Raw genomic sequence first — 25,786 nt, 5'->3', positions numbered from 1 at the left:
ACTCTGGTCCGCAGGCCGATGCTCCAACTGCTGCGCCAAACCGGCCAGGGCTTATATATTCTTTTATTTGATCTTTAAAATACTCCTGTGGGGTAGATTTGGTATTATCTTTCTTTTTGATTCAGACTCTAGAAGAGCAAATAATTTGTTTAGTTTCAGGACAATAAGAATGCTAGTCTTTTTATATATTTTATTCTTCTGTCCTGCTTGACAAATTAATGATTTCACTACATATGATAACACATGGAATTAGTATATATAAAAAAACAATTTTCAGACAAAGTGAGGCACATTTCATTTATATAACAGTTTCATGTTCACTGACTTTCCTTCTCTCCATCTCCTCCAATTCAGCATCATGGTCTATTTGAAAGCACATTTACTTTTGATTTTTGTTATTTTTTGTTTTGTTTTAGTTCTGGCCCTGCCCTTCGAATCATTCTTCATTGATTTTTTAAATACATTTTGCATAGCAACAGTAAGTAATAGGGATTTCTTTCTCTCACAACTGTGCATGTAGATCAAACTAATAGCAAAACTGACTGTAAAATGTGTAGGGTATTTTTGTGAAAAATTTTAATCTAATATACTCTGAAATTTTAAATGTAAAGACGGGCACATTTATAATATAATTTTGCATTTTATTGTGCCTCTGCAACAATATTTTCATTGTTTTTAACATCTATGCCTCCACAGCTTCATTAACTTATAAAATTGTAGCTGTGTCTGTTTTATGTGAATAACCATATAGTTTGCACTTGTTTTTAGGTGTCATATTTTAGGAGTAGCACAAATTGGATGGTGTACAGAAAAGAATAACTATGGTAGTAGTGGGTCATTTGAAAGTATAACACATGGGAGCATATGCTTAAATAAAACAGTGCTCTAAAAAAAAGGGCCGTATTACACACGTAGCAAGCGAAGAAACTAAGGATATTTAGTCTTCTGAAGAAATTATTTGAAAGGCTGGGAGATCATAAATAGCAATAAAGATTTCAAGTATAAAATACTTTCTTTAGAAGATGTATTAGAACAAGAACCAAGCAGAGAGGTACATTTTTAACTCAGGAAGGGAAAGCTGTCAGGCGATCAGAAGTTATAAAATGGGAAGAATTGGCTTGCTCTAGAAGAGTGAGTGTCCGATGTCACTGCAGGTATTTACTGACTTAGATGACTGCTTGGCAACACTTAGAGCACAGTGCTCCTCAGTCTGTTGTGTGTGTGCAATCTGTCATCGAGCAGCATGGCTCTAGGGGCGAGTCAAGCATTGACTAGATGGCCTTTAATAGTCTACTAATTTATAACATATTCCTATAGAAAGGTGGGTAGACCTGTTAAAAGATCATCCAGGAAAATTTAGGAACAGAATTTCTGGTGTATGTCAACAGTAATTTAATATCTAGCTCTTTATTTATATATATTTTAATAATAGTCTTAGCACTAGTCAGTCTGGCTTTAGTTTAACTAGTTCACATGGTATCTTTTTTTAAAACACATGTTTGGCTTTGTTAGATGTCATCATATACTAAAACAGAATACCCATAAATATACCTAATCTTTTTTAAGATTTTAAAATTGATTTTGAGAGAGAGAGAGAGGAAGGGAGAGGGAGAGAAACATTGATGTGATGGTGAAACATCAGTTGGCTGTCTCCTGCACACCCCCTACCAGGGATTGAGCCTGAAACCTAGGCATGTTCCCTGACCGGAATCGAACTGGCAGCCTTTCAGTGCGCAGGATCACGCCCAACCAGCTGAGCCACATCAGTCAGGGTACATTACTCTTTTTTGAAAACACTTTTTCTCAGTGTCTGTTTTGTTAACGACTGTACCATTATATTTTCCCCTCTGGCATCTGTGGCATTCCTGGTTCGGATCCTCCTGTTAACTCTCTTTGAAGCACTTCCCTTTCTCTGTGGTCAATTGTTTTCAAGTAATAGTTAAATAAGTGTTAGCTGTTACTACTATTGACATTTTTGAGGGCATACTCTATGCCAGGCACTCACTCTTCTTTAACTTACTAATTTATCCTCAAAACCATCCTGTGATTTGGCTGTTAACTTCGCCATTTAACAGATGAGATGAGACACAGAAGTACTGTGTGCCCTTAATTTACAAAAGGTCACACTGCTGCTAAGGGGCGCAGCTGTGAGTGCAGATGCACAATCTAGTTTCCAGTGCCGCATTCTCGCCTGCAACGCTCCGCTGCCTCCCAGCCACACAAGGAGGCCTGACCTGCGTTTATAAAACATGTAGAAAGCCTATTCCAGAGACATGTTTACTTGGTAATTTTGAATTAAAATGAAAATTCTGTATTGAAAAATTAGAAAATTTATGAATAAAGTGCTGACCTTTTATGAAGATAATTTGGGTAGATCCTTACTTTGTTCTGATGCCAGACACAAAATACTAGTCTCTGCTGAGGACCATTTTTCCATTTTTTTTTTTTTTGTACAGATAGAGTGGGAGAGAGAGGAAGAGAGAGAGAGAGAGAAACATCGATGTGAAAGGGACACATCGAGTGGCTGCCACCCGCACGGCCAACCAGGGCCGGGGACAAACTGCAACCGAGGTACATGCCCTTAGCGGGAACCGAACCCGGGTCTCTCCGGACCGCAGGCCGATGCTCTAACCGCTGAGCCAAACCGGCCAGGGCAGGACCATTTATCTTTAATTATTTTCTTTTAAAGATCTTATTTCTTTTTAATTTATTGGGGTGACATTGGTTAATAGGCTCATAGGTTTCAGATGTAGATTTCTAAGATACAAGATCTGTATATTGCACTGTGTGCCCACCACCAAAATCAAATCTTCCATCATCATATATTATGCCTCCTTCACCCCCCCCCCAAAAAAAGATCTTTTTTAGAAATGCAGTATTTAAGCCACATAGAAAAGTACAAAGGAAAAATGCAAAAAAATCTCATTATCCAGTTTTAAGAAGTAAGGCATTGCCAACACAGATTAAAGTAGGAGTGGAGGAGCTATTATATCATCATTATCTTATCTTTGTTCTTTTCCATTTCTAAATATCAGAAAATTAACAGTAATTATTTGGGAAAGCTAAGGTTATATACAATCTGAAATGTCAAAAAAAAAATCCGTAAATGAAGTAGAAGAAAATATGTATCTGGTATTGGATTGGAGAAGAACTTCCTAAGAATGAAAACAAAGGAAAAAAAGAAAGTCAGAGATTGACTAACCAAAAATAAAGCCTTCTAAATTTTAAAAACACCATATATTTGTAATGTGGTGTCTTTGTATAGAGAGTTCGCAAATCATTAAAAAAAGAGATTGCCTCTTTCCAATATAAAAAGAAGCAATGTACAGGCATGACTGTAAATATGAAAAAATTGATCAACCTGATTATTAAGCAAAGACATTAAAATTAAATTAAAACTATAATGTCAACATCATTTTCACCTGCACAACTAGTACGGTTTAAGAAATGTAGTATTGGCAGGATGTAAAGAAATGGGCACTAAGGCTCTGCTGGTAGGACTCACAATGAATTGCACCCTCTGAAGCAGGCTTCGGCAGTGCGTCTCACACACCTGCAGTGACTGATTAATTAAATGGAGGAGATAGACAATAGAACAGATATTTACAGTACTGTTTAAAATGTTGTTTTATAATAGATTCATGAATGAGTGTTTTGGAAGACCAAAGGAAAGTAAGGAGAATTCTGCCTAAAGGCATCGAGAAAGGTGTCCAAAAAATGGAGTGTTGGTAATTGGGAAAAGACAATTCCAGGCAAAATGTGATGGGCAGAGGGACTAGATTGTCAGAGTTACTTAGGGTTTGTAGTGTTTTACTGGGTGAGGGTGGAAAGAGGGTAGTAACTGGAGAGGTAGAGGATGGTGCTGGAGAAAAGGCACTGAGCCAGATTGAAAGGACCCTGTATGTTATGCTGTAGGAGTTCCTGTTTTGTTCTTCAGATTGAAGGCTTTCAACAAGAGATTGGTATGTTTAGACTTGATGAAGGTCCTGCTCTAAAGAACTGACAGTGGAAGAAACCAAGTTAAAGAAGGATTTCTAAGTTGAAATGACAATCAGATGCCTGGAAGGGGGTGAGGGAGAGGTTTTAAGGGAAGTCTTGTCATGCACTGCTTTAAGGACCTAGTGATTAGACTTTTAAAATTTGAAAGGTATACACTTCAAAAGTTTTGGAAGCATTTGAAATGCAGATGTTTTATGAAGTAGGCTAAAAGTGGGGCTTGGACAACCCAAGAAGGCCTACTGATCTCAATCTTCCCGAGCAGGAGAGTCAAAACCATAGCTAAAAGTTACTTTATATGTAAGTCTAGAAAAATTAGTATATACTAGGTTGTGATATATGTTAAATGAATAAATAATTATATCTGAGTTTGTATATATTTTTTCAGATATTGGTCTGCATTTAGCACATTTCGAAATAGAGTAATTTGATTTGGTTTGTTTCCTTTTAAATTATGGTAATCATTCCTCGACATACTCTGTCAAAGGCAACCAGCTGCATCAGAATTTATCTCGGGGTTTTTATTGAAAATGCAAATATTTGCCCTCCTTTTCCTTCAGTCCAGTTATATAAGAATCTCTTGGGATGTGTCCTGGGAATATACATTATAAATTGCATTGGGAAAATCATATATACTAACATTTAAGAACCAATGACAGTGATCACAGATGAGACTTTAGGGACCAGATGAGTTCTTTGGCATATGTTAATTTATGAACATCAGTTATAGACCATAAAAAGTTATTCCTATTTTTAAAATAAAGATAATTGCAATATTAGATTACTGGATTGGAAAGGAAATACCACATATACTTCTGTAAGTCCATTTTATTTAGACAAGATAAGTTGCTAACGATGCTTATATACCTTTGGATTTTCTCTCATCCAGTTTTTTTTCATGGAGCATGTAACTGTTGGTGACCCATTGAGCAAGGCATGGGGAAAACTATGTTCTTAGTACTATTTCCTTTATACTAGGGCTTATGGTACTGTTCTAGAAAAATGTGAGCTGACAGTCTGGGCACTTTTGTGAAGGGACTGTTGAGCTTTCATAGTTATCAAATCAGATGGGGCATCAGGATGGTTATATCTTCATCTGGGACTATTGGAGAGAAGATTGTGTCTTATCCCCAAATATTATCTTTGTCTTCAGTTCTCTGGTATTCTGGAAAGCTTACCTGGCCAACATGATTATATGTACTTATATATAAAAAGAAAAGTCTGTTTCCACCTTAATGTAATCATGTTATTATTGATGGGGGGAAAGTAACATGCTTACAGCACAAAGTGTGATTTCCAGATCATAGCTTATTAAACTGCCATTCCTAAAGAGTGTTCTTAGAGTATAAATTTGCAAACCTCCTATTGCAGATTGCTTGATTTGGCATTTAAAGACTGGGATTGGTCATTTGATGATGTTGATGATGGTGATGATGATGACGATGTTTTTGATTTCTGAAGAAATAAATGGGGTAAATCAAAAAGTGAAAATGAGTTATTTTAGTACTTCAAGTAGTGCATGTGGTTTGCACTTGGGTTTTCATTATTTTTTACTAGTTTTGAAATTATATCAAGTTGTTTTAATAGTATGTATTTTAAAAGTAGTTTTCAGAAAAGTTTCTAACTGAAATTTTTATATTAAGTAGAAAAGTGAAATGCTATGTTCAGATTCTGTTTATTGGCTATATATTTTTCAATACAGTTGGAATTACAATTTTTTAACATAGTAACGAAATGTAGAAATAACAAAAGGAGCTAAATATGGTACTTTCTGTTTATTCCAAAGAAGCTGTATTCAGAGAAGTAAAATTTACAGTGTTTTCAAGTTCCTACAACTGTATTCGTTTGTGAACATAGCATGAGATTCCTTTCTCCCTCTATCCTTCTTTTCCTTTCCTCCCTGTCTCCCTCCTCTTTCCTTCTTTCTAACTTGCAAGAATTGAAATTAGTAAAACTTTGTAAGTCTAATAAGTGCTGTGAAATAGTTGTTTCTGATCTGGTTTTCTTTGTGATGCTGTGAAATGTTTGTTTTTTGGAAATTTAATGCTTTTCTTACTGAAGAATGCCAGTGATGTGCTGTGAAAGTTCTTGTGCTTTAGAAAATGTAAAATCGTTTGGTTTGGTGGCTGAAGAATATTTGAATGAAAATTGAACCTCATGAGTTAAACAGTTTGCATGGAATGTATTTAAACCTAAGTAAGCACATTGCAAAACATACTTAAATCATGTAATATTTGGGATCTCTTTATAACCAGGATATACATATATTTACTGCAACAATGTGTATGTTCCCATTTCATAGATTTTGAGGATCAAATAGTCAAGTAGGACCTGTTCCATAAGTCCACTGTTCTTTCAGCTACATAATGCAGCTAGCAGTTAAACTCAAAGTCAAACTTATGTTCACATGTGTTACTCAGTTACAGTTACCCTGATAGCCCATTAACCATAGTAAAGCTGTGTCATGTTTGTAGCCAATGTGGGAAAATATGAGAAAGACTCTAATTGCATGTACCTAAACAATAAGAAAAGGAACAAAGTAAATATGTTTTATGCATGATTTAGGTGTTAAAAGTATTGTAGTTGGAAGACTGTATAGTTGAGTGGTATACGTGGAATGCCTTTTCAAAGAATTTAATGATCTCTTAAATTATTTCACTGTTTCAACTAACTCTATTTTTCCTTTCTTTCTAGCTAACTGCCTTCTATGAATGCAGTCATTATTCATGGTGGTCCTATTCTTCCAGTTAAAACAAGACTCAAATATGATGGCCCAAAATTTATTAAAAAGTTGTATTTTCCTGAGAGACTGATACACATACATATGCATATTCTCTTTATTTCTGCAATATAAATTATAAACCTTGGAGAGATGTTTCTAGGCTCCTTTGGAGCAACAGGTTGAACCAACAGTGATTGGTTAATAGAGTAAGAAATCATATGCAACTCTTCCAAACTTGTTCCCTAAAGCTCTCTTGCCAGTCACTCACACTACATTGCACAAAAGGATTGAGAAGAGTAAAAGAAATCTTTTCAGCTTCAGCAGAGAGATTTCACCAGCATATTCACCAGAAGAATCTGGGAACGGATTTCACTACAGTGATATAGACTGCATCTTTAAGAAGTGACCATTATACTGTGTGTGTTTGTGTGTGTGTGTGTGTGTGTGTGTGTGTACACACACATATATATATAGTACTGTAATACTGCAAGAGGGTCTTTTAAACTTCCCACTTTATTTTTTTATACTCATTAATCAGATATCATTACTACAGTTGCAACTATGCACTTGTATAAAGCCATACTGTTGGGGTTTAGTTCATTTATCCCTGTGCACCTGATGGAGCTGCATGTTCATGTTACTGTAACAAAGTTTGAACTGAATTATGTGTCTCCTAATGCTTCATGATAGGCAACATGACCTATTTTGAATGCCTTAATTTAATTTTTTTTCAAAGTCTAAGCCCTTTTCTCTGTTAAAAAAAAAAAAAAAAAAGACAACACAAGTGTTTACCAGCTCTTAGGATGAAAATTTGCTTTGCAGAAGAAGATAGTGCACTATTTTTACACTTAATAGTTATCATTGTCAGCCTATTTTGATTGTATAACAGAATTTTTTTTTTAATATTGGTGATAGAAACAATGGATAGTCTTAGAACTAATATATCTTTTATGTATATCTATTATTCATCCAAGCCTTTTTACAGACCTCAGTATTAGTGTGTGACTATGAAATGTTTTCTTTGCTTGGAATTTGCTGACTACCCTAGATATGTTTTTATTTCTGGTAAGGACATTTGTGACTATTTTTACATTTCACACTCAACATTCAAAAATTATCTCAGATATACAGAAAACTAAAATATACTCTAGATGTATTTTAAGTACTTAAATGTGATCCCTTAAGCACACAGTTGTATACGGCAATATTTCAGTATTGGGTTGTGAAAACGTAACTGGGAGGAAGTGGCCTCAAAGGCACTTAACTTGCTTTTTATTCTTTAAGTGCTGTTAAAGTTACAGTATATGCAGGACCATTCCTGATGTATTTCTCATTATCCCCAAAAAAGGTGTATGTTTTATACTGTGCAAGAGTATGCATCAGTGATAAGCATCAAGTAAAAAATTGTGTAGTCTTTTATCAGTCTCTATATACATACAGCACACACGGTTTGGTGTAATATTGAAATACATCATCTGATATTTCAATGAAGGAACTAAGACATTTATCATTGATTCCCTGGGGTCAGTGTGGAGATGTTTAAAGTTAGATCCCCAGTTATAGATGCTGTTGTGGAAACTGAAGAGTAGCCTTTGGCTACTGTTGTCCTGAAACTGAATCTTGTTGCTCTTCGGGTGTCCAGTCCGCACTCGTGCTGTCTGTGCTGTGGACAGGAATGCTGTAGGCGCCCTCACAGGCGTGTTCTGCAGTTCTGGTTTGGGGGCAGAGATTTTTTTTTTTTAAGTAAGATTTAAAAATAAAAAATATATAAAATTTATATAGAATAAATATTTCCATTCATTAGACTTGTTAAAAGGAGACTGAATTAATATTTTATATAAAGATTTTGTTACACTATGGGAGGTTCTATCATTATTCTGAATTGGAGAGTATATATATATATATATATTTTTAATAAACTTTATTAAGGTGAAATAATTTGAAGTTTACACATGAGTAATGGAAATATTTGAGTAACAATGGCAAAAGTTTAAATTTTGAATGCTGTATATATTAGAGAATATGGAGAATCATGGTGTGATGCAGCGATACAGGAAGACCAATGTGACTTTTTTGCGGGGGAAAGATATTCTAATGGGTGAAAAAAATCTCTCCCATGGAGATTACTCAACATTATATGGTTTGACATAAGGATTTTTTATAAGGTTGTTTGTCCAATTAATGGAAATGTGCTTAATAAAAGATTCTGACCTTGGGTAAGAACTGGCTTTTTACCCTGTTGCTGGTTTCATGTGCATACATGAATGATGCATGCACCTATCCACATGTTCTCTTCCCAACAACACTCATTAAATGTGATACTGACTTGGTTTAACAACCAGATTTTGTGCCAGCTTCTCTTTTTCTTGGGGCTCCAAAGCTTCCGAGATAAATATAAGACCAAAAGTTGCTTCTTTCCTCACACCTGATTTCTCCTAGAGCCATAAATACCTCCTATTGAGAACTAAGAAGTAGTGAATACTGGGATTTTCTTAGTTGGATTTTTGTACTTTCTTGGGGATAGTGAGGCAAGTAGAAGTAAAACTGGTATTGTTGAAAATTAGTGTATAGTAAATTTTTGAAAAGTATTAATTTAAAAAATGCTATCTAGAAGCAAAATTTTTAAAAAATCTGTCAACATTTAAAAATGATACAGCTAAAGGAAAAGTATACCAATAAACCTAAAATATAGGTTAGTGTTTTTAAAACTAACCTGTGCTAGCTACAGGAATCTGGCTCTGAAGGATCTCCTTTGTGGGTTATCTGGCCTTAAGGAGAAGTGCTCTAGGCTGCCAAACCACAACGTAAGACATTCTGCTGCTGCTGCTAATCTGTTCTAGGATTCTGGTGGTAAAACAGAGAAACTTAGACACGAGATTACCTTGTTGAAACATGCTTTAAGAAATGTGTTTTTAAAAATCCGAGGAGAGCAGGTCACATCTGAGTTTCTCAGTCTGTGCTGACACTGCTGCCGTCACCGGTCATCCCTGGAGGAGGCTTCAGCTTCCCTGGGCTGGGAAGACCCGCGGCTGATTTGTAAGGCACTTTGAAGACAGGCGCTGTGTGACAGTGCTGAAGATTGCGCTGGGGGTCTGCTCCTCAGTTCCCTTCCCATAATAATGAGTTTTGTTTGAAAATTGTATAAGTTATGAACTGCATGGTTTAGATAATTATAAATATTTGATCAGCTGTCCCCTTTGAACAGAAATCGTATCCCCGATTTTTAAAAATTTGTTGCATCTTTGTAGTAATGTAATTGTATTTTATGCCTGCTTTTTATATTAAAAAATAAATAATTAAGACAAGCATTTTCATACTTTTCCTGTGAAATACTCCTGGACTACTGCAACCTGAAATTTACCCTCCAAAATTTGCCTTCCTTAAAAGATGGGTATAGCCCTGGCCGGTTTGGCTCAGTGGTTAGAGCGTCGGCCTGCGGTCCAGAGACCCGGGTTTGGTTCCTGCTAGGGGCATGTACCTCAGTTGCTGCAGTTTGTCCCCGGCTCTGTTTGGGTCAAGTGGGTGGCAACCACTTGATGTGTCCCTTTCACGTCAATGTTTCTCCCTCTCCCACTCTATCTGAACAAAAAATAGAAAAATGTCCTCAAGTGAGGATTAAAAAAAAAAAAAGATGGATATAGCCAACAAGTCATATCTAAACTTACAGACTTGTGTGTCCTCAGCCATCATTTAGTGCATAGAGAAATACAAAATACAGAACTGCAACCAGGAGGCAGTGTCTGATTCGATTTGGGTATTTTAAGGGGCAAGCAAACCTGCAATACCATTGTGTTGAGAATAAAGGAAAGAGGCAGGGTTCCCATATTGTCAGAAACTTGTCAGCTGGTTGTCTAGGAAGCATTTCTTTGGTCGTCAGTGGGTTCTTTTCTAGGATCCTTTTTGGGTATCCGACCTGGGACAGGTACTCACTGAGCCCGAATGCCTTCATCTGTGAAATGGATATTGTTTACTGATGGGTGGTTGTGGGATTAAATAGGAAACTCGTGTGGGGTATCTGGAAGGATTCAGATGTCCCCTTCCCTCCCAGAGGGAAAAGAGGGAGAAGTCTTGATCTAAGAGAATATGTTCTTAAAGGAGTTGCTTTAAACCGTGATCAAGTACTAGCCAAAAAAAAGTGTATTTAAATATGTTGGACTGAAATTACATAATTTGTATTTATACTAATCAGATTATAACTGCAAATGAAAAAAGGTTTACTTGGATTTTTTTTTAAGTGACAACTATGATTTTAAAAACTACAGAATGAATTATTTTTAGATACCATGTTTCTGTTCCTGCTGTTCCCAACCTGTAGTTCTAAAAGGACTAACCACAGTTTTTATACACACACACACACACACACACACACATATACACACTTTTTTTTTTTTATCCTCATCCGAGGATATCCTTTGATATTTTGTTCAGATAGAGTGGGAGGGAGAGAGAAACATTGACGTGAAAGGGACATCGAGTGGTCGCCACCCACACGACCCAACCAGGGCCGGGGACAAACTGCAACCGAGGTACGTGCCCTTAGCGGGAACCGAACCCGGGTCTCTCCAGACCGCAGGCCGATGCTCTAACTGCTGGGCCAAACCGGCCAAGGCCACAGTTTATATTTTTAAAATGGCACTTTACATAACTGAAAACTAATCACATTAAAACAGTTTTAAGACTCAGCAGCTGAGTTTAAAACATCAAAGTTTATTTTGCACAGGAAACCCAAACATCTTCTAATAAAACATCATTTACTTACTGCATAGGTATACACCAGAATAATACCACTTGATTATAAGGGGAAATGAGTTTTTAAATGTTATGGTTTATGAACTTTTATAGACAAATATCAAGTACAATAATTGTGTCATGTTTAGCATATGAGAATAAAATCCATAAGAACTTGGTAGAACCCAGCAATACCCTTTACTACATATATTTTCAATACCAAAATCTGGTGGAGGTAAGCTGTATTTTGTACCAAATTCTAATAACAGTTAATTTTATGGATGCAGCCCTTTTTAAAAATGGCAGCACTTGCTTGATCAGAATGAATTGCTTCATCATAGAAATTGCATCTAATATCTCTTGAAAAATTTTTTTGATTGATTTTAGAGAGGGAGAAGGAGAGAGAAACACTGATGAGAGAGAACATCGACTGGCCACCTCCTGCATGCCCCTCACTTGGGATTGTGCCCTGATCAGGAATCGAACCGGCAGCCTCCTGGTGCATGGGTCAACACTCAACCAGTGAGCCACACCAGCCAGACTCTAATGATATATTTTGTTAGGAATTGCTTAAAGGCACAGTATAGAGTTAAAGGACTACTTTGGTATATGAACTCAAGCCGGTTACATTTTTGCTTGCCCTGATAGACTTGCTATAACTAAAGAGGTATTACACTGTATTATGATACAATAAGGCCATCCTGTTATATCTGTTACAATTATACATTAGTCTCAGAGAGTGAACCCTAGTAATTTATTACAATTCTACTTCTAAGCAAAATCTCACTCCTTGCTCATGATTCTGAAAGCTGAAAAATACAGTCAGCACTTTGGAGAGAATTTAATCATGATTTTTAAGAGTCAGAGTGATCTCAATGGGTTCTCGGATGATTTCCATCAATCACCAACCTCAACACTGCAGGTATCTGAGTCCTAACTTAACCTAATAAATTGGGAGGGGGGGTCATTTTTAAACAGCTTTTTCAAGTCTAAAGTCTAAAATACCTTTGGCTTCAAAGTTTTGGAAATGACTGACTAAATTGGTAAAAGACCTTGATTTAGCATTGAGCTCTTCTGTCCTTTGGTTCAGCTCCTCGAAATCCACGGGGTGTGTAAGAATCACGCACCCTCATTCAGCCTTGACAGCCGTCTTCCGGTAGCGAAGCACCGTTGCTGTCACCCACAGATTTAAAGCCAGCATGATCACAAAACGTGTAAGGACTGAAATCAGGCAAAAGGAGAAAAATATACATTAAATACTGTTTTCACGTTACAGAAAATCATTCTGCTCTAGAAGCCAAATAAAGCTTCACCCGCCCCACCCCCACCCCCACCCCCAGTGAAACTCAGACCATGAGACCTTTTGAACAACTATGGTTCCAAATATTTCTGGAAAAACTATCTTCCTATCATGACTACCCCTAGCCACTTGGCCTGACTTCTTAAGTTATCATCATCACTGTTTAAACTGGGGGAATCTGGCTCTGGATGGTAAGGAATATTGTAACATTTTACACCCCCTTCACCCATTTTTAAGGCGTAGAGGTAGTGAGTGGTCTCTCAGAACACTCCATGTGAAGGAAAGGGCAGAGGGCTCTGTTCATTCTGAAAAACGGGCACGAAAGTCAGAGCTTAGTGTATACTGAGATAACCATGAAAAGGTGGCTCTTTAAAAGAAGTGACAGTGACTTGAACATTCTGATAAATAAGGCTGATGAGATTGAATGTGTCTGTGGTTGTGAACCACTTATAAGATATTAAACAGTTTTTAAAAGGTTCTCCCCAGAGACACTGATCACTTTCAGGAACAGGTTTCACCCTAGATACAAAACAAATCACAATTAGAACATCCCCCGTCTTTTAAACATAACTTTTCATTTATAGGTTGGTTTTGTTTCATTAGGGTTTGGCTCTCCTTTCCACACGGAGAAGCCGGTCCTGCGGAGAAGACTCCGTCCTTTCCTCTCCTCACTTGACCCAGTAGATGCTTTGGCCACGACACTCTGAATCCCTCAGAGCGTAGCACGTATTCGAGCCAAAGCCACAACCTCCGGGAGGGCTCAGCGTGCAGGCCACCCTTCTGTAGCACTCGTTCTCAGTAATAACTAGGCTCCTTAAGGGTCTCTGTGCCAGGGACATCTTCATAGAGTAGGTGACCCCATCTGTTTTAATCATTTCCCCAAGTCATTTTATACGCACAATTTGGGAGTTTAAAACTCAGCCTACAGAATTACTAAAGTCTTTAGGGCAACCCAAGTATTTCCCATCACAGGCTCCCTAGAAATACTTTTTTAAAAAGTCAAGAACACGGAGTCCAGTGACTTGGTCACTCCCCTGCTGTGAAGGGCCCTCCCTGCTGTGTGCTCTTCTCTGAGGCTCTGCACCAGGTGGCCAGGGCCTCTCCGTCCCTCCCACCTCACACTCACTACCCCCGCCCTCTGCTCCTGACCTTCACAATGCTGCTCCTGTAACCGTCCCCTCCCACCTTCTCCAGATCGCACTCTTCTTCAAACTGATCTCCCCAGCTTCCTCCGTCTAGGTCAGGTTCACATTAGGCGCTCACCCTGCCCTGCTCCTTCCCAACACATCTCACAGTATTTATCAGCAGCGTCCATTTCCACTGACGGGGGGAGCTGCACAGACAGGAACTGCCTGTCCGGCTCAGTGCAGATGGTGGCCCATGGGACCCGGAGGACATGCCTGGCCTCCACGTGCACTGCCCAGGGCAGCCAGTGCATCTGTCACACCCCGCGACGCTCAGAGGAAGGAGGCAGGGTGGCACAGCATGTGGAGAGGAAGTGGGGAGAGAAAGAGCTTACTTGTAAGATCATTGGTGGTCATCAAGGTGGTTATTATTCTTGCTGTAAAAGAAAACTTTCAGCAATAAATATCAACTTGCTTCTCAGACATTTTGCATTTAGCTAATGGTTTTCCATTTTAAATACAGGAATATGCTAACTGCTTAAGTAGGAGCGGGGTAGTCCCAAATACTTTAGTATTATACTTAGTACTATACTTAGCACTAAACCGTGTCAAAGCCCGTCATGGTTCTGAAGCTGCTCACTGAGCTCAGCCCCTACCCCGCAGGGAGAGTACCACCCTCCCCCAGAAGGTAACAGTGCTGCCCAGGGAGTCGGGTGGGCTGGGGCCCAAGCTCCCCCTTCCTCTCTGTGTGCCAGTCCATACTCCCCACCCCAAAAAGCAACTTTTGAAAAGTCTCACATACCGAGTTTCTGATAAGGTTTCATTCAAAGGCTCCCACCAACGAAAAACAAAGTTACATCACTGAATTCTCTCCCCTAGTTTATCAAGGAAGCCACGGCCCAGGGAAGGTTGGGAGTTTCCTAAGGGCCTGAATAGAACTGTTCAGTGAAACTCATTTTTCTGGGATAGCACTTGGGGACACTTAGGAAACTGGGGCAGTTTAAAGTGACCGCTGGGAACTGGGGGTTCAGGAGTAGCACCCAGACCTACAACTCAAGGCCTGCCTTTCCTAACCCCTAACCACCCCACAGGAAGCCCTCCCTCTGCCTAACTTCCTGTTTAGCATTTATTGACAAAGTAGCTTTTTGGTCTTCTCTTCCAACTAAACTAAGCCCTGAAAGGCAGAGACCATATCTTATCAAAGGTTTTGTGGTCAGTTGTGGTAACCCAAGGATTTACACACACATCCCTTGTACACAGTTGTTGATTAAATCAGCAATTTAAATGGGAGAGACAGGTCTTACTCAGATGGAGAGAAGATTCCAGCCAGCCAGGAAAGTGGCCAAATAAGAGGGTTCTCAAGCTAACCCTTAAAAAGATTTCCTAGCCCTGGCCGGTTTGGTTCAGCGGTTGGAGCGTCGGCCTGCGGTCCGGAGAGACCCGGGTTCGGTTCCCGCTAAGGGCGCGTACCTCGGTTGCGGTTTGTCCCCGGCCCTGGTCGGTTGTGCGGGTGGCAGCCACTCGATGTGTCCCTTCACGTCGATGTTTCTCTTTCTCTCTCTGTTCCTCTCTCTCCCTCCCACTCTACCTGAACAAAAGATGGAAAAGTGTCCTCGGGTGAGGATAAAAAAAAAAAAAAAGACTTCCTAAATGGCCTGTGGTAGTTCCTGGCTGCAAGATGAACCGGGTAATGGTGACCAGTGGAAATTAAGGTAACTGCTGAAATGCACGTCACTCGTTCCTAAGCTGGTGCTGACGTTAGCCTCATCTGTCAGAAAAGAAAGCTGGGTTTAAAACTGGCTCACTTCCCCCCCCAAAAAATTCTAGTCCTCTGTTTATCATCTGTGTGACAAATATTTATTACTTGTTAAGCACAGAGTGCTGTGCAAATCAGATGGAAATGTAACACATGGTCTCTACAATTACAAGGTCCCGATTACCTAAAAAAATTTTAATAAGCGACATTTCAAGAGTAAAATACCTGGAGCCCTGGCCGGTTTTGCTCAGTGGTTAGAGTATCGGCCCATGGACTAGAGAGTACCGGGTTCAGTTCCCGCTAAGGGCATGTACCTCTGTTGCAGTTTGTCCATGGCCCCAGTTGGGGTCATGTGGGTGGCAGCCAGTCGATGTGTCTCTCACATCGATGTTTCTCTCTCTCCCTCCCTCCCTCTCTCCCTCCTGCTCTATCTGAAGGTAAATGCAAAAATGTCCTTGGGTGAGGAAATAAATAAATACATACATACATACATACATACCTGAAGATAAAATTAGGGAGCTAGTAATATATCTAGCGATTCCAGAAGCTATACACACACACACGCAGCACAATAGCCCTTCAACATTTTTAAGCTAAAGATAAAACTCAAGAATTCTTCATTTTAAATAACTTTGAACATAAAGACCCCTACTGGCAACCCTAGATAAAGAAACCATATCTGGCCTGGCCAGTGTGGCTCAGTGGTTGAGCATCAACCCACATACCAACAGATCGCAGGTTTGATTCCCAGTCAGGGCACATGCCCAGGTTGTGGGCTGGATCCCCAGTGGGGGGCATGCAGGAGGTGGCCAATTGATGTTCTCTCTCATCGATGTTTCTATCTCTCTCTCCTCCTCCCTTCTTCTCTCTCTAAAATCAATGAAGAAAAAAATTTTAAAAACAGAAACCATACCTGTTATCTATGTTACAGATAAAACAGGAGAAAGTTAGGGGTCCCTTTGTTATCATGAAGGAGTACAATTTAAATATCCAAAATTACTAAATCTAATTAATGGGACAGCTTGAAATTTGAAAGTGTTTCTACCTAAACAGAGCATACTCGTATTTTAGGTAGTTCCTGCAAGAGGAAAATCTCAAGTCGAGACCTAGTTTTGGCTCCAGAAAAATTCCATGGCTGCCCATCATGTTGATTCTGAAAAGTCAATGTTTGATTTTTGTTTCTTTAATCTTACATCACAAAGATTCAAAGTTTTAAAAGAAGTCAGTGGAGCCCTGGCCGGTTTGGCTCAGCGGTTAGAGCCTCGGCCTGCGGTCCTGAGAGACCCGGGTTCGGTTCCCGCTAAGGGCATGCACCTCGGTTGCAGTTTGTCCCCGGCCCTGGTCGGTTCCTTTCACGTCGATGTTTCTCTCTCTCTCTCTGTTCCTCTCTCTCCCTCCCACTCTACCTGAACAAAAAAATGGGAAAATGTCCTTGGGTGAGGATAAAAAAAAAAAAAATCCTCAAGTGAGGATTTAAAACAAGTCAGTGGATTCCATTACCCTCTCTCGCTGCTTCGCAAAGCGCAGAGTGGACAGCGTTTGCGCAGCTGGGGTGCACGGTAGCGTTTGCTCAGCTGGGGTGCACGGTAGCGTTTGCTCAGCTGGGGTGCACGGTGTGCTCAGTGTTCAGCGGCTGGAGTCGGGCTCCTGCACTGAATCAGCCGGGCCCCACGGGCACACAGGAGGGTCTATCTGAACCGCGTTTGCACAGGACTAGACCTCGAGGGACCAGGGCACTGCACCCCCGCACGCCTCCGCCCGGAGGGCTCCCCACCGCGGCGGAGTGTTCTCACCGGCACAGGTGTAGGCCGCCAGGCCCCAGGTCAGAGCGCTCACCGCCCCCGAGTCCCGGGTCTTCCACAGGCACTGCAGCTGGGCCAGCTTGCTGGCCGCACTGATGAGGGTGCACAGATTCTGTTCGCGGAAGGACAGGACAGAGTGCCCTTCGTTAAAAGCGCTCCCGGGACTGGAAGCGCCTTTGAAGCCCAAGTTCCAGGTCCACTAATGACCAGTCTGCACGAGGGCAACGGGTGTCCAAGGCCCAGCACCCCGCACCCTCGGCCTGAAGCCAGTGTGAAGGAGTCGAGCCCCCTCTGCCACCTGCCGATAAGAAAGAGGGGCCGCCAGACACCGCTGTCTCGGAGCCTGGGCAGGCCGTGCTGCTCGGAACCGACGGAACCGACGTGGCGGCAGCTCGGTTTCCAGGCTTCTGTGATGAGCCCACATGGTGACCGGTGACACATCAGCCCTACGCCCCTTCGAAGACACGTCAACGGCTAGCCCGCCACCTGGCCGCACCCCATCCCGAGCCCCTGTAAATGCCCCCTTCGGGTCAGGTTGAGCAGAGGCCGAAGGGAACCCGGGGGACGCTGGGACGGAGCCCGAGGGCAGCCCCTGCCGACCCAGGTTTGCGCGGGGACGCAGGAACCGGGAGAAGCACGCAGATGCGGGCTGTACCAGGACCGGCTGCGCGGCCTGAGAAAGAGAAGCCGAGGGTGGCTCCCAGAGCAGGGGTCCGGCCTCGGCAGGGAAGAACCTCCCCTGCAGCCCAGGGACCCGAGGCCGCAGGGCGGGAGGGCTGGGGGATTCAGAGACCCCCTGGCTGGCTGTCCCTGTGCAGAATGCGCCGGAGCCCGGGGGCCTGTCACTCCAGAGGTCAGGGACACCAGGCAGCGAGGCTCCGGGAAGCCCAGGGGACAGAGAGGAGGAACCTCATCTGTGGGTCCTGCTGGAGACTCTGACACGAGGAATGACCGCTCCCGGCTTCGCGGGAATGAGAGGCTGGCGTCCCTGACCGCAGCAGCTCCTCTGCCTTTGGGGCCCCCAGAAGGCAGCCCACGAGGGGGGCGCCCGGTCTGCGCTCCGGAACAGTCCTGGCACGTGGCCGTCACTCGGGAAGTCCTTGTTGAAGAACTAAGTCCTGCCTAACAAGCCCATCTGGCAGATGTAATGACACGGTGACCACAGTGCCCATGGGAGGGGGAAGGGCTCACTCCGACGAGGGGGACTATGGAGAAGGCAGACGAGCAAGGCCCGTGGTCCGCTCCAAAGACAGGTCACACTGGGAGCTGGGCGCAGGTGGCTCGGAGGTCTGACCCCAAGGCGGGGACTGTGAGGAAGGAGGCTGCTGTGCAGGCTGGTGACCCGAACAGACGAAGAGGGAGGCAGGGACGGGGAGCAGGTCAGCCCGGGCGGTGGAGGGCGGAAGGCGGGAGGAAGGAAGGGTGTCACTGCGATCTGAGCAGGCTGGGGGGCCGGTAGGTCGGCGGCTAACCGGACAGTGTAGCAGTGCCTGCCGAATCCGCCACCAGATCCATCTTCCAGGAGAAAAGGCCACCGTTAGAATCATGAAGGCCTTTCCTTTGGGGACGTGACCAAGCGCTGGACAAGCTCATTACACAGATTCCGCTGCAGGTGACCAGGTTTTTCTGTGACCGAGTCTAACTCAGAACAGGACTGGGGGGGGGGGGGGGGCTCAGCCTGCTGGGAGATCAGGTGACGTACTTTTGTCGCATCTTTTGTGAGCACACTGAGCCTGTGACTCACCAACTGAACCAGGAAGCACTGTAGGGCCTTCTGGAGAAAGATCTCTGGGTCTGAACCGGGGCTTGCTGTTGAGTCACAGGACTGGAACCCCTCCAGAACCGGGGTTTCCACAAATGCACACAGCACCCTGCCCCACAGGCTCCTGGGGTTTTCTGAAGCCCAGGCTCCTTCTCCTTCTCTCTGTGGCCCCAGGAACAAGTGAGCATCGTCCCCAAGGCCCCCGTTCCTGCCACAGAGGCACCGGGAAACCCTGGGGACAGCAGCAGAGCCGCATGCATTCCACGCTGGGCAAGGGAGAGCGGAAACGCGCTTGTGAACTGCTGGGCACACACGTGTGGTCAGTACACACCCCACTGAGAAGAGCTCAGGGAAAAACAAAGACCTTCGGCCTCTGACCCCTGGAGGCTTCCTGCCGGGTCTGTATCCCCCCGAAGGGCAGAACCACACCAACTCGACCAGCAGCAGCAGCTACGGAGTGACTAGACGGGACTTTTTTGGAAGGTGGCAAATTTAGCCAAGAAAAACACAGGGCACTCAGTTCAATTCGAATTTCAGATCAACAACAAATGATTTTGTAACAAAAGTATGTCCTGTGCAATATTTGGGACATAACTATACTAAGAAAGTATTCACTGCTCACGAGAGCCCTGCTCATTGGCTCTCTCACTAGGGTGAAGTTAAGTCCACTTTCCAAGAAAGGGTCACAGACAGGGTGTTGGGGAGAAGGGTGGGACTCATGAGTTGGGTGTGACAGCCAGTGACTCGTGACAAATCAGGTCTCTGCCTTCTTTTCCCAATGGGTGGGAATGTTCGCTCTAACACCTTGCAGAGATCTCCGATCTTCCTGACCCACTATCAGAATCCTATTCCATAGGATTTTAGGGCCAGCACCAAGAGGTCACCGGTTTGATTCCTGGTCAGGGCACAAGCCCAGATTGTGGGCCAGATCCCCAGTGGGGGGCATGCAGGACGTGGCCAATTGATGTTCTCTCTCCTTGATGTTTCTATCTCTCTCCCTCTCCCTTCCTCTCTAAAACTCAAAAAAAAAAAAAAAAAAAGAGCCCAGCTGGTGTGGCTCAGTGGTTCAGCGTCGACCCTGCACCAAGAGGTCACCGGTTCGATTCCCAGTCAGGGCACATGCCCAGGTTGTGGGCCCGATCCCCAGTGGGGGGCATGCAGGAGGCAGCCAATCGATGTTCTCTCGCATCAATGTTTCTATCTTTCTCTCTCCCTTCCTTTTGCTCTAAAATTAATAAAGACAAACAAATTTTTTAAATGAAAAATAAAAAAGGATAGGGCTTACCCTTTTCCAAGGAGAACAAAAATATTTTTCTGTTAATTTAGAAAACAAATGAATATGTGGCCAATATGTAATTATTAACCAGACAGGAAGCTCTTTAACTTATACTCAGTTTTTCATTCTACTGCTGCTAACTACCCCCATCTGGTTCTCTATGGGCTCCAAGGAGCAAGTAAAAAGCCTTTCCATACGCTGAAATGAGAATAATGTGTTTTACTAACTGTTTGGAGAGCTCTGCATTTTCTTCCCAATACCCCCTGGTACAGCTGAAGAAACCAGGAGGCTGAACATCTGATCTACCGAGTTCTCTGCAGGGCAGGGGCAGGGACAGGACAGAGTGACACTGCTATTCCACAGCCAGTACTCACCATGGCCAGGTCCATGATCCACTTCTGCAGGGTGAGGACGAACCAAGATGCCACAAATCTTACCAAGTGTTAAGGAAGTGGCTGGGGTGGCAGCTCCACCAGCCTAAGCCATGTGCCCATGGAAACAAACCCAGAGCCCAGGGGCTCCTCCTAGAAGCCAAGCGAGGAACCAGCGTGGTCTGCTAAAATGTGTCGGGGTGGAAAGGACAAAAACTGTTTCAAGTGCACACGTGCCAGGAGTCCTGAAGAACAGAAGCAGATGGAAGAAAATGCCAGAGAAGCGCCTGGTCGGTGTGGCTCAGTGGACTGGGCGTCATCCCAGGGACCGAGAGGTCCCAGTTCAGTTCCCAGTCAGGGCACATGCCCAGGCTGTGGGCTCGATCCCCAGCAGGGGGCGTGCAGGAGGCAGCCGACTGATGTTTCTCTCTCTCCCTTCCTCTCTCTAAAATAGCAATAAAAACATATTTAAAAAGAAAGAAAGAAAATGACAGAGAACCCTGTGTTCATGGACTGTTCCTAGGGTTGGGAAATTCCCAGACGATTCTAATTTCCGGCTTAATTCCCAGCCATGCAAACATCGCCCATGTAATGGTGCAAGTTCAGCTCTACAAGGGGGTCAACGTGATAAAGTAGGCATGTCTCCTGCAAAACTGGTGTCACGTGAAACTCTACTGATTTCCCCCCTTTTCACCAACTCCTGTGTGAAAATGATACAGTGGACAGCGAGGCCAGCAGACAGGAGGGTGACGCTCGACTGTCACCCAGCTCAGGGATGTTGAGGTACAGAGAGCGCAGCCAGGGAAGTTGGAGCAAACACAGGAGAGGAAGTGACCAGGCAGTGAGGGACCGCCCAGGGCTTCTGCTGTGACCGGGGGAAGTTCGCTTCAATCTGGATCTTGGTGTGCTTAGCTGCAAAATGGTCTTAACCTTCCTTGCCCCATCTCCTTGCTCAACACCTTGTGGCTCATTGCAGGGACCCAACAGGTTGCTGTAATCGTAATTAATAACATTATTTAAATGAAGGGACTGAAATAGACAGCGCTCTGTGCTAAAAGTCAGTAGACTAACTACTAGCAACCTGGTAAACACTGGAAAGGCAGCCTGAGTCCAACTGGATGAAGCCTGATTCAGTTTTTTAAAAACTAACTTTTGTGGTAACTTTTTGTACCATCGCACCTCATTCCATTCACTCCTGATAGACATTTTGAGATGACTTTTTCTGTAGGTGGCCAGATTTAGCAAATAAAAATACAGGGCACCCAGTTAAATTCAAATTTCAGACCCATAACAATTTGTTAGTGTAAGTATGTCTCGTGCAGTATCTGGGACATCTTTATGCTAAAAAAGTTATTCGTGCCGGAAGGATACAGGGCGATGTAGGGTGCCGCCCGGTACACGTTGCCACTGAAATGGAACACGCAGAGCAGGAGGATAACATCTGGGGGCAAAGGTTCCGAGTGAGAGGAGAAGGAGCCCCGGGCCACTCTGGGCACAGAGGGCTGGGGGCTCAGTTACCTTGCGCGATGAGAATGGGGTACTCCAGGTAGGTCATCAGTGGGTACTCGTAGTAACACTGGTACCGGAGAAACACCAGGAACCTGGGGAGAGGGAGGGCACACATGAACTCGGGCTGACCCAACAGGGAGGCCAGCCACACCCGAGAGCACGGGCTCCTGTGTAAAGCCTTAGAGCTGGTGGTTGCAGTCCACAGGGTCCTCAGCCCCCTCATTTCCCCCCTCCGCCCCCAACCAACACTGCAGCCAAGTTGAGCCAGTGTCCTCCATCCTTCAGGGCCCCTCTCTGCTCTCCAATCCCACCATCCTGCCTGAGGGCCCATGTGGAAGGGTCAGTCACACACCCTCCCCTGGCCAAGCCTTTCCAGACAAAGCCTCTCAAAGGTGGGCCCTGGGGGCAGGTCCCCTCAGTGAGAGGTCCTCATCCCTCCAGCCACCAGGACTGCTCTGCCTCCTTCCCTCCTTTCCAGCCTGTAATCCCCATCCAGATCCCAGGGTTCACCAACCGGCTGACCCTCCAGAAAGTGCTCCGCCCCAGGGCAGGCCCTCAGAACCTCCGGGGCCCAGCCAATGACAAGGGGCTAGGCCACTAGACCCCGCTAGACCGCTAGGTTTCAGGTGCCAGGAGTCTTGCCCACAGTGTTCGACTACTCTGCCAGTGCGGTTAGGTCTGAAACGGAGTCGGGGCACCCACTCTGGATTGCTGATGGATGAACCATCTCCAGGGGCAGCCTCTGCTAGTCTCCTCCCCACCTTCAAGCATCCAATCAAGTGCCCCTTCTCCTCTGCCTCCAAAGAGCTCCCCATTCTCCCACTCCCGCCCCCATCCCACAACGTGGGGCTTTAAAAAGCCACAAGATCCGTAGAAAAGTCCCTCCCCTCATTTTACAGGCAAGGAAACAGGTCTGGGGCAGGGAGTGCGGGTGGGGTGGGTTTGGGGCGATGGACAGTGAAACCCCTCTTAAGGAGCGCTATTCTCTGAGAAATGCATCCTTAGGCATTTCTGTCCCCTTGGGAACAGAGGGCGCTTGGAGGTGCAAGGAGACAAAAGCACTGGGGGGCCCGGGCTCTAAGTGCCTGTGCGGCACCTTCATTGGCCCTGCGGTGCTGGGGTTCGCTCCCACCAGCATCTCCACAAACCTGTGAGCAAGGCCCGCCCTGGGCAGCACCTTGGCTAAGAGGTCACTCACTAGGCGATAGAAATATTTCAGCTCCAGGCCCTGACCGGTTGGAGCATCGGACCAGGGGTCGTGGGATTCCCGGTTGGGGCACGTGCCTGGGTTGCAGGTTTGATCCCCGCCGGGTGCAGTCCCTGTGGGAGGCAACCAATCAATGTGTCTCTCTCACATCGCTATTTCTCTCTCTCTCTCTCTCTCTCTCTCTCTCTCTCTCCCTTCCACTCTCTTAAAAAAAGCAATGGAAAAGTATCCTCCAGTGAGAGGGAAAGGGAAAGGAAAAGAAAGGAAAGGAAAGGGAAGGGAAGGAAGGAAAAGGAAGAAAGGAAGGGAAGAAAAGAAAAAGATTTCAGCTCCATTTTAATCGTAGGGGGCCACCGTGGGATACGCGGTCCGCTGTTGATCGAAACGTAGTTATGCGACAGGCTGACCTCATATGAGAATCTGCTGGTACAAACGGCCTTGCTCAAGGCCAGACGGTTGGTTTGACACTAACAGGGGAGGGACCCCTCGCTGGGTGTCGGTTCCTCATCTGCAAAGTGGGCGTGCGCGGTTAATTCCCGCCACACCGGTGGCTAGGCAGAAATAAGGGGGGGCAGGGAGTGGCCGGGTCGTGCCCCTCCGCGGTCAGGGGCTCTCGGCCCGCGCCCCCGGCCCCACTTAACCACGCCCGGGCTCCCCGGGCTCCCCGGGCTCCCGCAGGGCAGAGGCGAGGGAGGAAGGCACCGCGGCCGCCAGGGCCCTTACCCCGCCAGCTCCAGCAGCAGGCTCGGGAGGCTGAGGCCCCGCGCGCTGCGCGCCGCCAGCAGGGCGGAGATCTGCGGCAGCTTGAGCGCGGCGCACACGCCCAGCGTGCTCCAGTTGCAGAGCCCCAGCAGCCCCGCGGCCATGGCTCGGCTCCGCTCGGCTCGGCTCGCAGCGCGGGGGCAGCCGCTCAGCTCTCGGATGCCGGGCTGGCCCAGCCCTTCCGCCTTCCCTGGGGCCCCCGCCCGAGCCCGCCCAGCCGGGGTCCGCCCAGCCGGGATCCGCCCAGCCGGGGTCCGCCCAGCCGGGGTCCGCCCAGCCGGGGCCGGGCCCGCCCAGCCGGGTCCGCCCAGCCGGGGCCGGGCCCGCCCAGCCGGGGTCCGCCCAGCCGGGGGCGGGTCCGCCCAGCCGGGGTCCGCCCAGCCGGGGTCCGCTCAGCCGGGGCCCGCCCAGCCGGGGCCGCGCCGCCGCCCGCATCTCCGCCCCGGGTCCAGCCTCCTTCCAGCCCGGTCCACTCCTCCCACCTTGTCTCCGCCCCGCCCGAGTGGGCTCGGTCCAGTCCGCTCGCGGCCCCGCCCCCGCCCCGCCCCGCCCCGCCCCGGCCCCGGCCCCCCCAGGTCCGCACTGACTCAGCCTGGGCCTGCGCGGGCCGTCCCTGCGGCTGATCCACTTTCTCGTGTTAAATCGACCCGCGCGGTTCTGAGCCGTAGGGAGGCCGCCCCCGCCTCCACCCCCAGCTCCACGCACTGTCCCGCTTTCCCACGGGTTGGGTGGGCAGAACCTGAACCCCAAAAAGGGAAACGGGCAGCACCCCCTGAAAGTGTTTTTTCTTTGTTTTTCTCTGAGCATCTCAGAGATGAAAGCTTGTGACGACCTTAGCTACCCACCTTGGCGGACGCGCGTCCCCTGGGTTTAGAGGGAACCGGGACTGGAGGCTGGAGGACTCGCCGTAGCCCTGGGGGCCAGAGACTCCGGTGGGCTCCTGCGGCTGAGTGGCAGCGCCCCCTACCCCCACCCCAGCCTTGCACTTCACTCCAGAGTGAACATTTTTCTAAAAGAGGTAGAATAGATTTCTATTGATAAAAGAGGGTAATGTAGACGACAGAAGATGAGGGGTGGGGTGCATTCTTCAAACTCCCAAAACCGCATGGATATTGAGTGCAGATTACGAAGCAGAAAAGACACAATGCAACGCCAGAATCGAGGTGACTGGTTCTGGGCTCTGAGCCTCCGCCTCTCTGCCCTCCCCTCCCCCTCTACCCCCACCAGCCCTCGCCAGGCCATTCCCCCTCCCTCTGGAAAAAAACGACAGGTTTTGAACCAGTCCTCCAAAGCTAAAGGAAAACAGGATGTTTAGAAGGAAACTTACAAAGATTGTGCACGTTTGTAGGTGTTTAGTCCTTATCTCTTAGACATCTTGAAGTATTTACGGGTGAAATATTATGATGTCTGGAATTTACCTTAAAATATGGGGGGTTGGAGAGGGTGGAGATGTAGAGAAAACAAGATTAGT

General features: G+C 45.5%; 2 protein-coding genes across 6 annotated transcripts in view; one reads left to right on the top strand and one right to left on the bottom strand.

The window, feature by feature from the left end:
• Window positions 1-7,447, top strand: part of ROCK2 (Rho associated coiled-coil containing protein kinase 2) — a 98,419-nt gene extending 90,972 nt beyond the window's left edge. For 2 of the 3 annotated variants that reach the window (XM_036262463.1, XM_036262465.1), the window contains exon 33: window positions 5,368-5,455. In XM_036262463.1, coding sequence (XP_036118356.1) covers window positions 5,368-5,455 — 88 coding nt within the window. Of the gene's footprint in view, window positions 1-5,367; window positions 5,456-6,690 lie in introns of those variants that run through there. The other variant, XM_036262464.1, reaches the window with a different exon arrangement.
• A 3,991-nt stretch (window positions 7,448-11,438) lies between these two features.
• SLC66A3 (solute carrier family 66 member 3) lies at window positions 11,439-24,419 on the bottom strand. 3 transcript variants are annotated; one of them, XM_036263186.1, is made up of 7 exons: window positions 24,277-24,419; window positions 22,356-22,438; window positions 22,209-22,278; window positions 20,841-20,898; window positions 17,420-17,540; window positions 14,266-14,307; window positions 11,439-12,667 (listed from the first exon to the last, which is right to left on the bottom strand). In XM_036263186.1, exons 1-7 carry the CDS (start codon window positions 24,417-24,419, stop codon window positions 12,576-12,578), a joined length of 609 nt encoding a protein of 202 aa, XP_036119079.1. In that variant the 3' UTR covers window positions 11,439-12,575. The 3 variants fall into 3 exon arrangements, with proteins under 3 accessions (XP_036119079.1, XP_036119081.1, XP_036119080.1); XM_036263188.1 differs by lacking the exon at window positions 17,420-17,540 and having other exon boundaries at window positions 12,605-12,667; XM_036263187.1 differs by lacking the exons at window positions 11,439-12,667; window positions 14,266-14,307 and adding an exon at window positions 15,509-15,638.
• Window positions 24,420-25,786: the final 1,367 nt, after the last annotated feature.

Source organism: Molossus molossus, unplaced genomic scaffold (assembly GCF_014108415.1).
Source record: "Molossus molossus isolate mMolMol1 unplaced genomic scaffold, mMolMol1.p scaffold_m16_p_15, whole genome shotgun sequence".
Taxonomy (NCBI): domain Eukaryota; kingdom Metazoa; phylum Chordata; class Mammalia; order Chiroptera; family Molossidae; genus Molossus; species Molossus molossus.
This window is presented reverse-complemented; position numbering and strand designations above follow the sequence as displayed.

What these genes read in the sequence shown, in the direction of transcription:
- SLC66A3 (XM_036263186.1), bottom strand. Translation starts at nt 24,419, where the DNA reads ATGGCCGCGGGGCTGCTGGGGCTCTGCAACTGGAGCACGCTGGGCGTG. An exon ending in CCCCATTCTCATCGCGCAAG is followed by an intron (nt 22,279 to 22,355) that starts GTAACTGAGCCC and finishes CTTTGCCCCCAG; the next exon opens with ATGTTATCCTCCTGCTCTGC. An exon ending in GCGGCACCCTACATCGCCCT is followed by an intron (nt 20,899 to 22,208) that starts GTATCCTTCCGG and finishes ACACTTGGTAAG; the next exon opens with ATTTGTGGCATCTTGGTTCG.